Here is a 14,430-nt window from a genome sequence, read left to right as displayed (position 1 = left end):
TTACTGAACTGAATAGTGAAACTTTCTCATTGCAATTTTGGATATCAGAGGAAGTTGTTTAGATTTTCTTTTTTTGTGTTGTTTAATAGTAATTTTTATACCTTTCCAAATCTTAGTATGTTTTCCTTAGATTTTGAAGACTCTTCGTTTTAGTGATAATACCTTTACCATTTTTTTTGTGCCTGCTTAGATTTGTGTTAGTCTGCACCCTACGAACTTAGTCTGTTACCTAATCCAAGTAAGGATTGGTTATTTTATATTATAATGCAGTGATTTTTAAAAAATTGTTTCATTCCCATATTTGAACATAACAAGATGCATTTTTGTATAAATGCATCTAGCAGAAAGTTTCAGAACTCTTTTCATGTCCTTCATTCTTCCCCCTCCTGCCAGCCATCCCCCACACCCTCTGCCATCAGTTGCTGATACAGCATTGCTGAGACTTCCTTTTTAGCTAGAATTTACACTAAGGTGGTCTGGAATTACTCTGCTTCCTGAAACACACTTACTTTTGCATCTCCTACCATCTCAGATCACTGTGCTGTCCTACCTGAACGTTTCTAGGTGAACGTACCTTTTGGAACCATTTTCTCTGTAAGAAATCTGCTGCTCAGAATACTGCAGTACTGCAGTTCGGAGGTGAATAAATACAACTGCTGCTCTTAGCTATCATGTTTTTGGTTGGTTTTTTTTTTTTTTTTCAAGAGAAGAAAGAAATTATTGCAGTTTGTTTGATTCAGCCATCTGAAAGATGGGAAAATCTATTGCAAACTTGTAAGAAATATTTTGAACCTTTCCTTAGTTTGTTCCTCCAAACACAGGGCAACTTAAGTAAGTAAATAAAAATCTTGAATGCATATACTGGTTATGAAACAGCTGATGCTATTCTTGTCTTGTTACCTTATCCATATGTTGAATTGCAGCATTTTTTTAAGCTTTAACACACTTTTTTGGCTTCAATGTGTTTTTTGTAGTTTTGAATCTAGCATAGTTGAAAGAGCATAGAAAGAATTTTCCTAACAACCATGTGTATTCCTGGAAATTAATTGGAAGAGGGAAAACCAGATATTAACAGTTCATCTGTGCATCCCCTTAGGAATTTTATGCTTGCCTGCTTGCCTTTTGAAAGAAGTGTCTATGTCTCAAAGTGGAGCAATATTTGACTTGTCCTCTGGAAATGTGATTCTTTCATGGAAGACAGATCCTGTATCTCTCTATGAGAATGGAGACGTGCTCTGATGTTATCTGGTGGTATTACAAGCATACTGTTAAACACAGATACAACCTCTGGCTCTGGAAACTCCTAAGCCGCTGTTCTTTTGTAAACTGGGAGGGTAGATGTAAGAAGATGCACATGCAGTGGTTCTTGCACTTCTCCAAAAGTATCTCCTGCTGATAGCTGTTGGGGACTGGGTTGATCTTTTCTACCTTTAAAGCATTTTTATGATCTTAGCAGATCTTTGTTTTTCATGCAACTGTTGACATATTTCTTTGAACAAAAATGCAAACATGAAAACAAATAGAAGTATGTGCTACAAGTTTTAATAATATTGTGCAGATGAATTGAAGCAGTTTCTTCTGTCCAGTTGATAATTTTCTCTCTGATTTATCTCCTTTGATTGGGTGAAACTCGTAATTGACTGTTCTACAAGTAACTTGTTGACCTAAGAGCAATCCAAAGCATGTATTTTCCATGATTATGTAGCCTTTTTGAATTTTGGGTTAGTGTCTGATTTCTTCAACTTTTCAACATCATTCCAACCATTAAAAAAACAAAATAAAATGTCAAGGGTGGTCCTCACATATATGGATAACTGGTCTCCTCAAACTGTGGTAATTGTAATTTCATGCGTGTACTACATGACTTATGAAAGAATTGGCATTTCCCCTGAAATTTAAAATTTTTAATTTGAGAAATCTTTTCAGTTTACTGTATGAAGCTGCTGTCTTCAGTGAGTTTAAAAATAAAACCTTATTGAAAGTCATGTTGTACAGTGTAAAGATGAGCCTTATCCATCTACTGATCTGTTCAATAACCTGTCACACAGGGTAACAAAATACACAATGCATAGGCCCTTCTGCTTAGCTTAGACTACTTCTAACTCCTTTTGCCTATTTTCTTAGCGATTTCTGTGAAATGGTTCTAATGTTAAGCCTATCTTACTATGTGGTGAGGCTCAATATCGGAATCTTGTTTTCAGACCTTTTTTTCCCTCCTATAGTATTAGTGCAGGGCTAACCCAAGGCATGCTGGGGTTAAGCGTCACGCTCTGGGGACGTGACCTTGAAGCCCCGCCATGGTGAGATCTCTGCTGGCCACTGAGTCATGTGCTCTTTTTGTAGCACAGGAACATTCATGGGGTTTTAGTCCTTTACCCTAAGTGTCAATTCTTAAATGAATAGATAAGCCTTGATAGGTCATTGGTTTCTGAAAACTTGTTTAGAGCAAGTAGTTGTTAATGTCACTAAAATATTTAAAATCACTTTAAAAGCATGCGTATTCTAGGGAAACTATTCCTGAAAGTATCTCCACATCAAAGCTGCATTACATGGTGTAGTGATTTACTAACTGAATTTGAAATAAATATAACAAGCTTTAACTAACAGTCTTTCCCTTTACTGTGAAAAATTTGCTTTTGGGGGAGCACATAATTAGCTTTAGGAATCTATTAATAATGAATTTACTCTTTAAATTATTGCTTTTTGGTTTTGTGGTTTTATTTAAGCATGCTAAGCTAAGCCTCTGTATTTTTTGTTTTTTAGATTTGACACAGTTGAAGGCATGTAAGTGGTCATTTAAATTTTTCCAAAAAACTTAAAGACAAAAATTTTATAAACACGAAAAGGGTTTCACTGTTTAATGTTTCAAATTTAAAATAGATTCCTGTTATCCCGCTCTTGGCATTGTTTTTTTTCCCTAGCAGTTTTTTTGTTCTAAAGCTGTGCTAATGTAAATTTTAGGAGTTTATAAATACTTTCAGTGACAAATATCTCCTGTAAAAACCCATCCTCTTAGTAACTTCTTGGCTAAGCCTCAAGACAAATTTGGTCAAATTTCAGCAATGAGTAGAAGTGCATAAATTATTAAATTCCTCCAGTTTCTATCTGTAGCTTATCATCTTTATATAGATTCTTATAAAAAATTAGTGGAATTTCATCCTTACCTGTAAATTTACAACTCTCCGCTGAATTGGGGAATTAGTTACTTTAATCTTTTTATGGCCATGGTTTTATCTTATTACTGGCTCGCAGAGGTTCCACTTTGTGCATATCTAGAATAATTTTTTGTTTTTGCAGATTAACTTAGAGGGCTGTTTTAACATACATCCCATTAAATGAATTAAATGTTTTACATCTTTGCTTAGTGGTTTGGTTTTTTTTCCCTTCAGCTCTTTTTTTTTTTTTGAGTCCCCTGTGTAGTTTTATCCTGAAATACAGGAAGATGTGCTTTTACCCATGTCACATACTTAAGACCTAACAAAACCAGTTGTGACCTATGTTGTAAAGCTCTCAACTGTAAATGCTCACTTGTTAGTTTATCAAATTCTCTGTGCAGACTGATTTTTACCACTTCCTCAAATACAGCTGCATGACATCCCCATGAGATTACGAGGTTGTCAACAGAGGGACAGTTCTGCTCCCCTTTCAAGTCTGTAGAAACTGCAGCAATGATTCCTCAGTACTCAGATCTACTTCCTAGGTTAATTTCTGAAGAGCAAATACATTTGAGAACTTTACACTTCTAAAAGGTAACAAGAAAACAGTCTTGTTTTGACAGCTGGTTAGCTTCCACAAGTACTGCTACTCACCTCTTCTTTCATTTTCTTATTATTTTTGTGTATTATTGTACCTCACCTGTGTTTAACAATTTTTTTTTTTCCTTGACAAAAGTTGCTAACAGTTGGCCTTTTTAAAGGGCTAAAGTAAACATTAGACTGAGGATCAGTTTCAGTTCCATATACTATATGGCATTTTACTCACCAGTCCAAGCTTTGCAAATCTCAGTTCAGATTCAATTTATTTTTTTTATTTTTTTAATGGAAATGCCATTTTCTTCCTCTTCATCCTCAACAAAATGTCACCTTTAAAATAATGGTATTTGTGGAAAAAGTTCATATGGCCTTGAGTTCATATGATATTGATTACTTTCACTGTATGGTTAGCTGGTGAAAATGGGCAAGCAGGAAGGATAAAATGAGACAGTTAATAGTCAAACCAAATCATAACTATAATTTAACCTCCATTCCCGTAGGAATGAGTAGCAAATTCTGAATCAAAATAGATGTGTTAATTATGTTTCAATCATCACTGAAAGTTAGTCAATTCTTTTCTCCTTTTAGAATGCTTTTCCTGCATGATTTTTGTGCTTTTTTTTTTTTTAAGAAATGAAAATAAAAATATTTTTTTGATAGGGCTTAGGCTTGCCACCTCTATTTTACAATTTGCAAGTCTGAGTGACTTTTGCATGCATTACAGTAGATGTCATCTGCTGGTTGATTGTAACAGTTCCAGATATATTCAGTTATTCATTTTTGCCAACACGATAGTTCAAACTTTGTCATTTTAAGCCATACATACTCAAAACTGAAACAAGAGAGTGGTGATTTGTTGTGATTGCTCTTTGTTGAGCAGCAAAGTCTTACAAGACTGTATGTAGCAATCATCACTAGATCAAAATCATCCTGGGTTATTGGGTATTTAATGTGAAACTTGATATTTAAAACCTGTATCACCATAACATGGATAGCAGGCTTATACAACTTTAAAAATTCAGTAGAATCCAGGAAATTAGTTACTATAAAGTGTACAGAAAAATTAAAAATAGTGTACATTATTTTTTTATATTAAGTTTATTAATAGCTTTCTAAAGGAAAATTTTCCAACTAACACTTTCATGAAATACTGATGTTCAGTTGCCCGAACCTTTTTTTGCAAAGTTGCTATCTCTTCAGCAGTTTGACCACAGCATTCAACACAGTTGTAATGTTAACTTACTTCTTGGGCTCACTTTGAACAATGAAGATTTAGAGAGGAAATGGGACTTTTGTCTGCAACGCTCTTAAAATTTTTATGTCCATTAATTTTTTTATATATTTGAATTGGAAGGAAAAAGCTGCCTGAAGATCACTTGGAAGATGCTCTTTTTTTTGTTGTTGTTGTTGTAACTTTGATTTCCTCTCTTTCCATGACCAGGTTCTACTAAAGATAGAAAGTCAAGAGTTTCTGTTAGCCTAAATGTAATGTAAATTGGTTGTGGGGGAGGGAAAAATATTGTATGAAATGTCTTTTTGAGGAAAGCTTTACTGAACAGTTAATGTAATAATTGAAACTGAGTTTAAGCTAGCAGTGCATACAGCAATGTTACTTATCTTAATGCTTCAGCATTTTCCTCTTGGTTTTTACAGATGCCCTAATGTAACAGACAGGACAAAAAGTTCTTTTTAGCTAACTACTTCTTCTGGATTTATGGCAGGAGCCCGTTGGCACAGATGGAGGAGGAAAGGAGGGAGCATGTAGCCAAAATGAAAAAAATGGAAATGGAAATGGAACAGGTGTTTGAGATGAAAGTCAAAGAAAAAGTTCAGAAACTGAAGGACTCTGAAGCTGAGGTAATCAAAATGACGTAAACCCCAATATGCTTGAGGCTGAACAAGTGTAGAGATGGTTCTTTTTGCCAAGATTTTCCAACATAATCTTTGTTTAGGAATTATTCCATAGTTAGGTTTTATGTTTAAAGACAACTCAATTATTCTTTCTTATCTTGTTGTCTTTGCTGAAATGGTGTAAGCCCAAACTTAAAATGTAATTTCAGTGTGCACATGCATTCTCTTTTTATTTTCACAATCACAGTATGTTAAAATACTCCTTAACTTTCTTACCCTCTTTTTCTCCCTCTTCTTTGGAATATTTTATGCCTGTTTTCTTCCATGTGCTTTAAAAAGTTCTTGAGACTTCCATGGTTTACATAAGCTAATGTAGTAATATTAATTTGGTTTGCATATTAAAAAAGCATCTCAGGAATTTGATATGATGTCTATAAGAAATCACGTACATGAGAATTACTAGACTAAGGAAGAGTCAGGGATACATTGTTGTCAGTGTTTTGATATCCAATAATTTTTATGTTCAAATGATATTTAGTTTCTGTCATCTCCAGGTAAAGTATTGGCAATGAAACTGTTTTTTATGGGCTTCAAGCAGCCCTTGAAGTGATCTTTTTAAGACACTATTATAAAATTACATTTAAGTAGAAAATTAATTGTAAGTTTTAAGAAGGCAGCTTCTCACAAGAAGCCTAATAGTGAAGTTCAAAACTGTCAAAGTTCCTAAAGAAAGTTTGGCTCCTAATTTGAGGTAAAGTGAGGAAACTTGGAAGTGTAGTTGAAATAGTTGGCAGCCTAGACAGTGTAAGGAGCCAAGGCATACTGGATCAGAGGAAAAAATATATCAATCTAGATTTTTTTTTTTTCCTTTCGGAGAAGTCAATAGATAAGGATATAAACGCTAAAATTTTGGGGTTTTTTGTTTTTCATGTATTACCTCATGACTTTTTGACTGAGTGCATCCTGTGATACCAGTTTTAAAATGTTCATGCAATTCATTCTTTTTTTTCTTCACCATTCATGACTTTGTAAATTTCTGTGGTATTTCTCTTAATGTAGAAAAGTAGGCAATAGACAGTGCTGAGTATAAAGCATTTAAAATATCTGTAAAAGGAAATATGTTTTGAAAGGTTTGTGTAAGAGAGGGACTTGAGAGAGGAAGGAATGAGGGAGTTTTATTTAACTTGGTTCAGAAATGTGTTATGCCACACAAAAAGAATCACTTTTCCTGACAGTGTCTCCATTCTCACATACAACACATTTGATTGTCAGCCTGTCCCATCAGCTTGGACAGTTCACTTCAATAATACCAATAATAATTCGTTTAATTAGTGAATAAACTAATCCACTTAATAATAATGTTTTCCCAAACAGATCTTTAATATAGTTAATACTGTAGGATGAAATCAATGTTTGGGGTTTTTTCCCCACACAAAGTCAAAGATGCTGCTAATTTATGCATTACTGATACTTAAATGCTCTGCAATTTGCTTAACATTTGTATCAAATATCAAAGTATTCTTGAATTTCCTTTTCTTTGCTACATGTAGCTGCTTACAATTCTGATTTGTAACTTGGGCAGCATTTAGGGTGTTTTCTGTTAACTGTAAAATGAGGCCATGGGATTAATACCTTCTTTGTTTCTGTTATTGGCAATACCTGTAACCTTAGAGTTTTTGGTCTAAGAGTTACTTTTTCTGAAGAGAGAATATACCATATATTCTTGCATTGGTATAGTTGCTGATGTTTGTCACTACAGCCCCAAAAGTTGCTGTGTTTTCTGTGCTTACTGACTCTGTTCATAACTTTTTCTATAGCTGCAGCGACGCCATGAGCAGATGAAGAAGAATTTGGAGGCACAACACAAAGAATTAGAGGAAAAGCGCCGCCAGTTTGAGGACGAGAAAGCAAACTGGGAAGCTCAACAACGTATTTTGGAACAACAGAATTCTTCCAGGTAAATTGGAGTCTTACCCTGCAGTTCAGAGTAAATGTTCTGTAGCTTCCTGCTAAGAGTCAGTTTCTGTGGTAATAATGGTCAGTGGTGGTGAACTGCTTTTAGTTATAAATGAGCATCTATCAGAAATATTGGGAAGATTAATAGCTTTTAAAGCAGGTTTTAATCTGCAAAATCACTGTATCCATATATAACTAGATCTATCTAAAAAAAATTATGTTTGCATTTGAAAGCTAGATAGCATCAGACTTCTGAGGGATGAAGAATTAAAGCTTTGAGAATGAAAGTGCTTAATTCTCCTAGTCCTGGAAGGGGAAATCTAGTGATAAATGCATTGCTTGACTTCATCCAGTACAAGTACTGTGTACATAATAAGTTTCATACATTGTATTGCAACGAGTAAAGCTTTATAAAAATGCATATGTTAAAATATGTATGTTAGTGATTTTTTTAAAAATCGGAGCAAATATGCACTATTTAACAAACTTTTATTTTTTATATAATTTTAGAACCTTGGAAAAGAATAAGAAGAAAGGGAAGATATTTTAAATGCATCATTTTGACCACCAGTTATGTATTAGTTGCCAATATGCCAGCCTGGACATCAGTGTTTGTTGGATCCGTTTGACCAATTTTGCACCAGTTGTATCCATAGTAATGGATTTAACAGCATGACAAATTTTCGTTAATTTTGATGGAGAATGAGATGCCTTGAATTGTCTAGGGTGTTGTGTACTTGGAAAAATAACAGCTCTAAGTACCTTTTTTCCTTTTTTTTTTTTTTTAAACAGATGTCATTTTAATGCAAAAGAAAAACATTTTACTGTTGTACAATCATGTTCTGGTGGTTTGACGGTTTACAGGATATTAAAAAATGCAAGGACTCTAGACGGTTTTTAGTGAGGATAAATTGCCATAATATGATGCAAACAATGCTTCTCTATTATTATAATACAAGAATTCCATTCAGTGCAGCATATACAATAATGTAATTTAGTCTAACACAGTTGACCCTATTTTTGACACTTCCATTGTTTAAAAGTACACATGGAAAAACAAAAGTTGTAGGCTTACAGTGCACCTAAGCTTTTTATAACAACCCTTTTATGTTTTGGATTCTTTAAATATATGCTATTCTCATTTAGTAACTTCTTTAGCCAGAAGGATCTCATTACTGCTTCATTTTTTGTAATAACATTTAATTTAGATATTTTTCCATATATTGGCCCTCCTAAATAGAATATAGCTTCTTTCATATGGTAGGAACCAGTGAGTAAAACTTTCCTTTAACTCCCTTTTTACATTTTATGGTAAGTAGCAGGAAAATGCATTTATAGGTCATTTCTAGGCGAAATTGTGGAGTTAACTACCAACCTGTTTCTACCTGTGTGCAGTCTTTCTTTATTTTACTAGAAATGGAAATATGGCCTCAAGAAAAACATCACCATTTCGCATTTAGCTGTATTCATATACTGCATTTCTGTATTTTTGTTTGTATTGTAAAAAGTCACATAATAAACAATGTTGTGATGTAACATGCTTGCTGTGTCAAATTTTAAAGGAGTCAAACAGCCAAGTTCTCCTCTGGGAAACGTCTGAACTTCCTCTCCTCTGGACTTGATCGACCTGTGTCTTTGATTTGCCGAAGGAATTAGTTTAAGGTATAGAAAATGCCTGTGCATTATGGAATTGTTAGAAAATCCCGTTTCGGTGGCTGTGCTCCGAATGGGCAAAACAAGGGTCTGTGTGGCTTGCCCAGAAGAGGGCACCGAGCGCCGTGCTGTGTCCCGCTGGCTCCCTGTCGGTAGTCACGCCGTTCCCACTGTGTCTTGGGCCTTCTGCAAGCGTCTGTGTCATATCCAGTGAGGTGGTTGTGTAACAACACGTTTGCAGTTTTTTGGGGTACTTCTCTTAGGCTCGTTGACAAGGGTGGGGTTTTTTGTTTGCCTTTGGTTTTAGTTAATTGTGCCAGTTCTAATCAGTGTAATAGCCAGGAACTTGATATTTAAAATACAGCCTATAAATTGTTAAAAAATTGATGGGGACTTTTTATGTTTGTCTTTGCTTGTAAAACAATGAAGAATGTCTCCTTTTTTGCAGATGTCCCTTGTATTACCCCTGCTATGACTCTGTTTCTGTTAATTTTTCTTTTGCATGAGTTATGCTTATCAGAAATATCCTTTATTCAGCTAGCTTCCCAAAGAAATGAAGACATTTTCAGTAGTCTGTATAAAGGCCTCCTTATAACTAATCTCAAATATACTGCCTATCTTTCTTCAGTGAAAACGCTGATTATCAGTGAGTTGACATAGCTTTCCCTTTCAAGTAAACAGAAATGCAAAATCTCATCTTTCAATACTTCGTGGAGGATATACACTGCCTGTATCTGCCCTTGACCCCCTCAGGTTTCAGTTTAAGTCAATAAATTGAATCATGTAAAAAACAGGCAAGAGTTACCATCTAGGACAGAAACTGCAGATTCTGTATTGCTTTTAGGACTCCTCAAAACTCAGGATACTGTGGATATGCTTAGTGCTTTAGCATTCCCATTTGCTCTGAAATAGGGATTGTATTTATCAGAAAACTTGCTTTAATCATTCTTGTCTTTCTCTCCACTCCCATTATCTGTCCTCTCACACAGACACACTTGGGACAATGAGAAACTAGTATAAGTTCTTGTTAGATCTTTTGTGTGAGGGCACATAGATACTCTGTAACAGCATTTGTATTTGAATGAAAATTTAGAGCATGTAGAAACCAAGTGTTGTGGGTTCTCTTCTGAAATGGAGCATTGTCCTTTTGGGAAGACTTTTGTCACCTCTTAATCTGTTTCTTAAATCTTTGGCTTTTTATGTAAGTTTGGGCCACACCAGAAGAGTACAAGTTTGCCAAAAATTAGAATTCTTTGTTGGACTTTCTGTACCCTGTAGTTCTAGGGGTTTTTTAATTTAAAAAAAAAAAAAAGAGAATAGGAGATGTGAACCAGTGCAGCTTGCAATATAGTAGCTGTGTAGCCAATAAAGTCTATAAACTGAAGAGGTACTATGATACAGCCCAGGATTTTTTTCTTCCACTGAATAAATCATAGTTTGAATGTGTTATTTCTGTAAATTCAAAACTAATTTTACTTGGTAATAAATAGGTACTTAAATTTCCCTTTATTGGTGTCACAACTTAACATGCAGCAGAGGTTTTGTGGTGTCTGCTAAGTCGGTCAGAAACCTGTTGCATCCAGATCGCACAGGACAGCTCTAGACTTGTCTCTTGTTTCCCTTACAGTATGCTGTGCAACATTACCTGCTCTACTGAGGCACAAAATAAGAGGTGTTCAAGAGCTGTTCTGTACATCTGCTGCATGTTTCTGTAATAGGAGGTGTTAGATAATCGTAACTCTAACAGCTAAGTAGCTGTTGGATAACTGTAATATAGTCCAGTCTTCAGGAGGTCATGAGGCTGGAACTTCTGCTTCTCTGTTTTAGAATGAAGATCTCCATTCAGCTTAGTGTGTTCTGTCGGAGAGGTAGTGAGGAAGGGAAGATAATCCTGGTCTTGTCAAGCGTGGCACTGCAAACAGCCCTGCTGAATGTGCAACCACACTAGCCCATACGTTTATATGGGGGTGTGGGTGTATTTACTTTTATATATAGATATGAAAATGCATCTATATTTTTATATAAAAATGTGAATAAAGACTGCAAACCTGGGACTTCCTTCTGATATAAAATACATTCCTGTATTGGGTTGCTTATCTGGCTGACCACAGTTCAGGCTCAGTATCCAAAGTATCTGGATGCTGATGTTGCTGCCTTTGGCATGAAATATGAAGTGCCAAGTTTCGATGGAGTGGTGATGTAGTTCTTTTCACTGTGGTTTTCCCATTTGGTAGTCAGGGACCAGCTGATGCCCCTTCTGACTCCTCAAAAGGCCACATGTTGGACCTCTTGAGTTCAGGTGACCTTGTATCACTAGAGTACTCCTTGTGGTCAGGCTGCTCAAGCAATACCAAAACCATTCCTCAGTTTGGCACCCCAGGGAATGAGGCAATGTACATTTCCCCTTCATAATTTCCAGAGTAAGCATAAAGAGATTCTTAATTGTTTGAGGATTGGTTTTCTCTTCATTGATTAAAGAAACTCCTCAATCTGATTTAAATATTAATGGCTTGAAATATTAATGCTTTTAAAGGTTTCAATACAAATAAATCAATATGGAAATCAAGAATTGGGCTGGATTACCAGTTCATGCTTTGGAAAGAAGCAGAAAGTGTAGCTGAACTTGTAGAGCAAATCAGTATACTAAAGGTTCATCTTCCTATTTGTGCAGCATTGTCAAGCTTCGTTTGCCTTTGGGTAACGAGGGCAGGCTGTGTCAGGTGCCCGAGGTAAGGATATGCTTTTCCCCGAGGGCTCGCTGCTGAGGTTGCTTTTGCATACAGTTCTTGGGTTTCCTGCCAGCTCAACCTTAATGTTTCTAAGCCTCCCTTAATGCAGTTTACGTTTCTCCACTGCCAACATCGCGGTTTTCTGACCTTTTCCTGTTTAAGGCTCAGCAAAGGCAGTTATTCCCTTCTCCACAGCCCATGCCTGCTTCATCCCACGTTCTGCTGAGTATCCTGTTCTGCCAGGTGGCTGGTGGGTTTGGTGGCCAGCCATTGTGATAGCTTGCCCCTGAGCCCAGGATCTGCTGTGGTGCTCTTTCTGGAAGGAGCTGCCTGTACCAGCACCATCAGGAATGGAGCAGGTCTGAAGCTCTGTGCTGTGCTGTGGTTTTGCCCACCCCTGCCTTCCTGTTGCCACTTGGCTACTTCTCCCTGGAACTACTCAGCTGTTGCTCTTGGCAGCTCCTTTGCTTCTAACTAGTCACAAATGTTCATCTTTAGAAATGTGCGCTATATCCTGGTAAAAAAGGGCAGAGGTCTTCAGAAGAATGGGATTCTTCCCCTACACCTGGCTCTAACCACCTGCTGATGCCAGAAAAAAGCCCTGTTCCTGTCATCTTGGTTCTTTGATACTGGCCATTGGCCATCTTTGGCTACAGACAGCAGTGAGGAAACACCATGAACAGAAGGTCTTTCCCTTCCTGTGGTCACCAGGATATGCAGCTGAGTGACTGGAGAGTTTGACCTGTTTATCAGGTACCACGGTGGGCTGGGGCATTCCCAGGTGAGCAGGGGGGATGCAGGAGGGCACCTGCGACTGTGGGTGGGGGCCCAGCAGCTGCAACGGGGACCTGCACATGGGCTGGGATGGCAGGTAGTGCTGCTGCAGGTGCAAATAGCCCCTGTGTTCTAGCGAGCTTTTAGAAGTGAATGACTGAGGGAACGGATTTTTGAGCAATATAATGAGAAGAAACTGCTGACTGACATAAGAAAGTAAGTAGAAGTTTTTATGCATTCCCCTCATGATTGGGAAGGCAGCTCCGGTTCTTTCTCTAATATATCACCTCTGCACTGTCATCCAGAGAGGTCTCCGAGGCAGCCGAGATGCTTGCTTTGTGTAGCCAGAGCAATTTTTTAATGAAGGTGATCATCTATCAGCTTGCCCTGGGACAGCTAGACCACATAAGTCAAGATAAAACTTGCGGTTTTGCTTTATTAAAGGGATATTATTCCTCTGGCTTCTCTGATCCCCCCCCCCCTTAGTCTGCTAGCAATAATCTTCATGGAAGCCAATGAAAGCAAATGGAAAAAGCAGTCATGTCGCAATGACCAAGGCAGATTTTTGTAGTTTCTCAAGATTACTGAGAGTCAAGGAGTCCCTTTTTTGCTCTCAAGACTTCTCACTTAGATACCTTGAGAATAATTTGTTCCTCTCCTTTGGGAGCTGCTGAACCACTTCTCCCTAAACTTGACTTATCCATATGGTTCTCACAAGGCAAGTGCGATGGTGAAGTTTTGAAATCTTTGCTGATTTGAATTTCACTTATGCCCGAGGAGAGGTTGTTAAAATTCAGAAACAATATAATATTGCCCTCTTCTTCCCAGCAAAAGCTGCTGTGGTCTGTGGGCTTTAGCAAAGGTTAATTGGAGCAGTGTGAGACCACCAGCACACCACTGGTTCCTCATGAAGAGGAAGGCTTTACTTTGTACGTGCCAAGTCTGAGAATTGTGCTGACAGCATTCAGGCTTTCACCTGGCTAGTGAAGGCCTCTAAGAACTTGGGAAAGTCACCTTAATTGTAGTTTTCCTCAGTTTTCCATCTGGAAAATAAATTCTGGTCTCCCCACAGAAGAAAAAATACCTTTCTTCCAGGGGATGGAGGCAGAGGTATGAGTCTTGGCAAAATGGATGAAAAGGGTTTGGCCAGCTTCGGTGGCTGAGTGTCCTGCTACCTGGTGCAGTGTGAGCTCCTCGCCTTCCCTTTCTGGGGCTGCTCTGGTGGTTTTAGACCCTGCGTGGAGCTGATTGAAATCCCAGAATACTAACCAAGAAGGGAAATAAGTAGCAGGGTACTTTCATCCTGTCCAGAGACCTTGCAGAAAGTAGGTTCAGATCGACTCATTGGGATTCCCAAGACTTTGCATCTCCATTCCTGTGCACCAAACCCTGGTGGGGTTTCTCCCTGGGCCCCAGGGATGGATGTGCTGCCCCTTCCTGGCCACAGCACTGGTCTGGTGGCTCAGCCCTGAACCCAGCTCTATCCTGTCAACCCCTCCCCAGCATCACCACTGTGTCTGCAGCTGAGGCTCTCTTCCAGATGGTTGTAATTAATAGATCTTTCCCCAGAGGCATTTCACTAGGGGGAATAGCAGCCCAATGCTGCTGCTTCATCAGCTCTGCCTGCAGAGCAACCCCAGCTAGTTTTACTTCATTTCTCTCTGACTGCCAAGCCACTGTCTCACAGAAAACACAGGCCTTTTTATTTAATCCTG

General features: G+C 37.6%; 1 protein-coding gene across 3 annotated transcripts in view; it reads left to right on the top strand.

Annotated features, from left to right (window-relative positions):
* SEPTIN7 (septin 7) overlaps nucleotides 1-9,095 on the top strand; it is a 65,274-nt gene extending 56,179 nt beyond the window's left edge. For 2 of the 3 annotated variants that reach the window (XM_074858569.1, XM_074858589.1), the window contains 4 exons: nucleotides 2,764-2,784; nucleotides 5,474-5,609; nucleotides 7,421-7,560; nucleotides 8,070-9,095. In XM_074858569.1, coding sequence (XP_074714670.1) covers nucleotides 2,764-2,784; nucleotides 5,474-5,609; nucleotides 7,421-7,560; nucleotides 8,070-8,109 — 337 coding nt within the window. In that variant the 3' untranslated portion in view covers nucleotides 8,110-9,095. The remainder of the gene's footprint in view (nucleotides 1-2,763; nucleotides 2,785-5,473; nucleotides 5,610-7,420; nucleotides 7,561-8,069) is intronic. The other variant, XM_074858580.1, reaches the window with a different exon arrangement.
* The last annotated feature ends 5,335 nt before the right edge of the window (nucleotides 9,096-14,430 follow it).

The sequence above is a fragment of the Strix uralensis genome, chromosome 1 (assembly GCF_047716275.1).
Source record: "Strix uralensis isolate ZFMK-TIS-50842 chromosome 1, bStrUra1, whole genome shotgun sequence".
Lineage (NCBI taxonomy): Eukaryota > Metazoa > Chordata > Aves > Strigiformes > Strigidae > Strix > Strix uralensis.
Note: the sequence above shows the minus strand (reverse complement) of the source record. Positions and strands in the feature narration are given on the sequence as shown.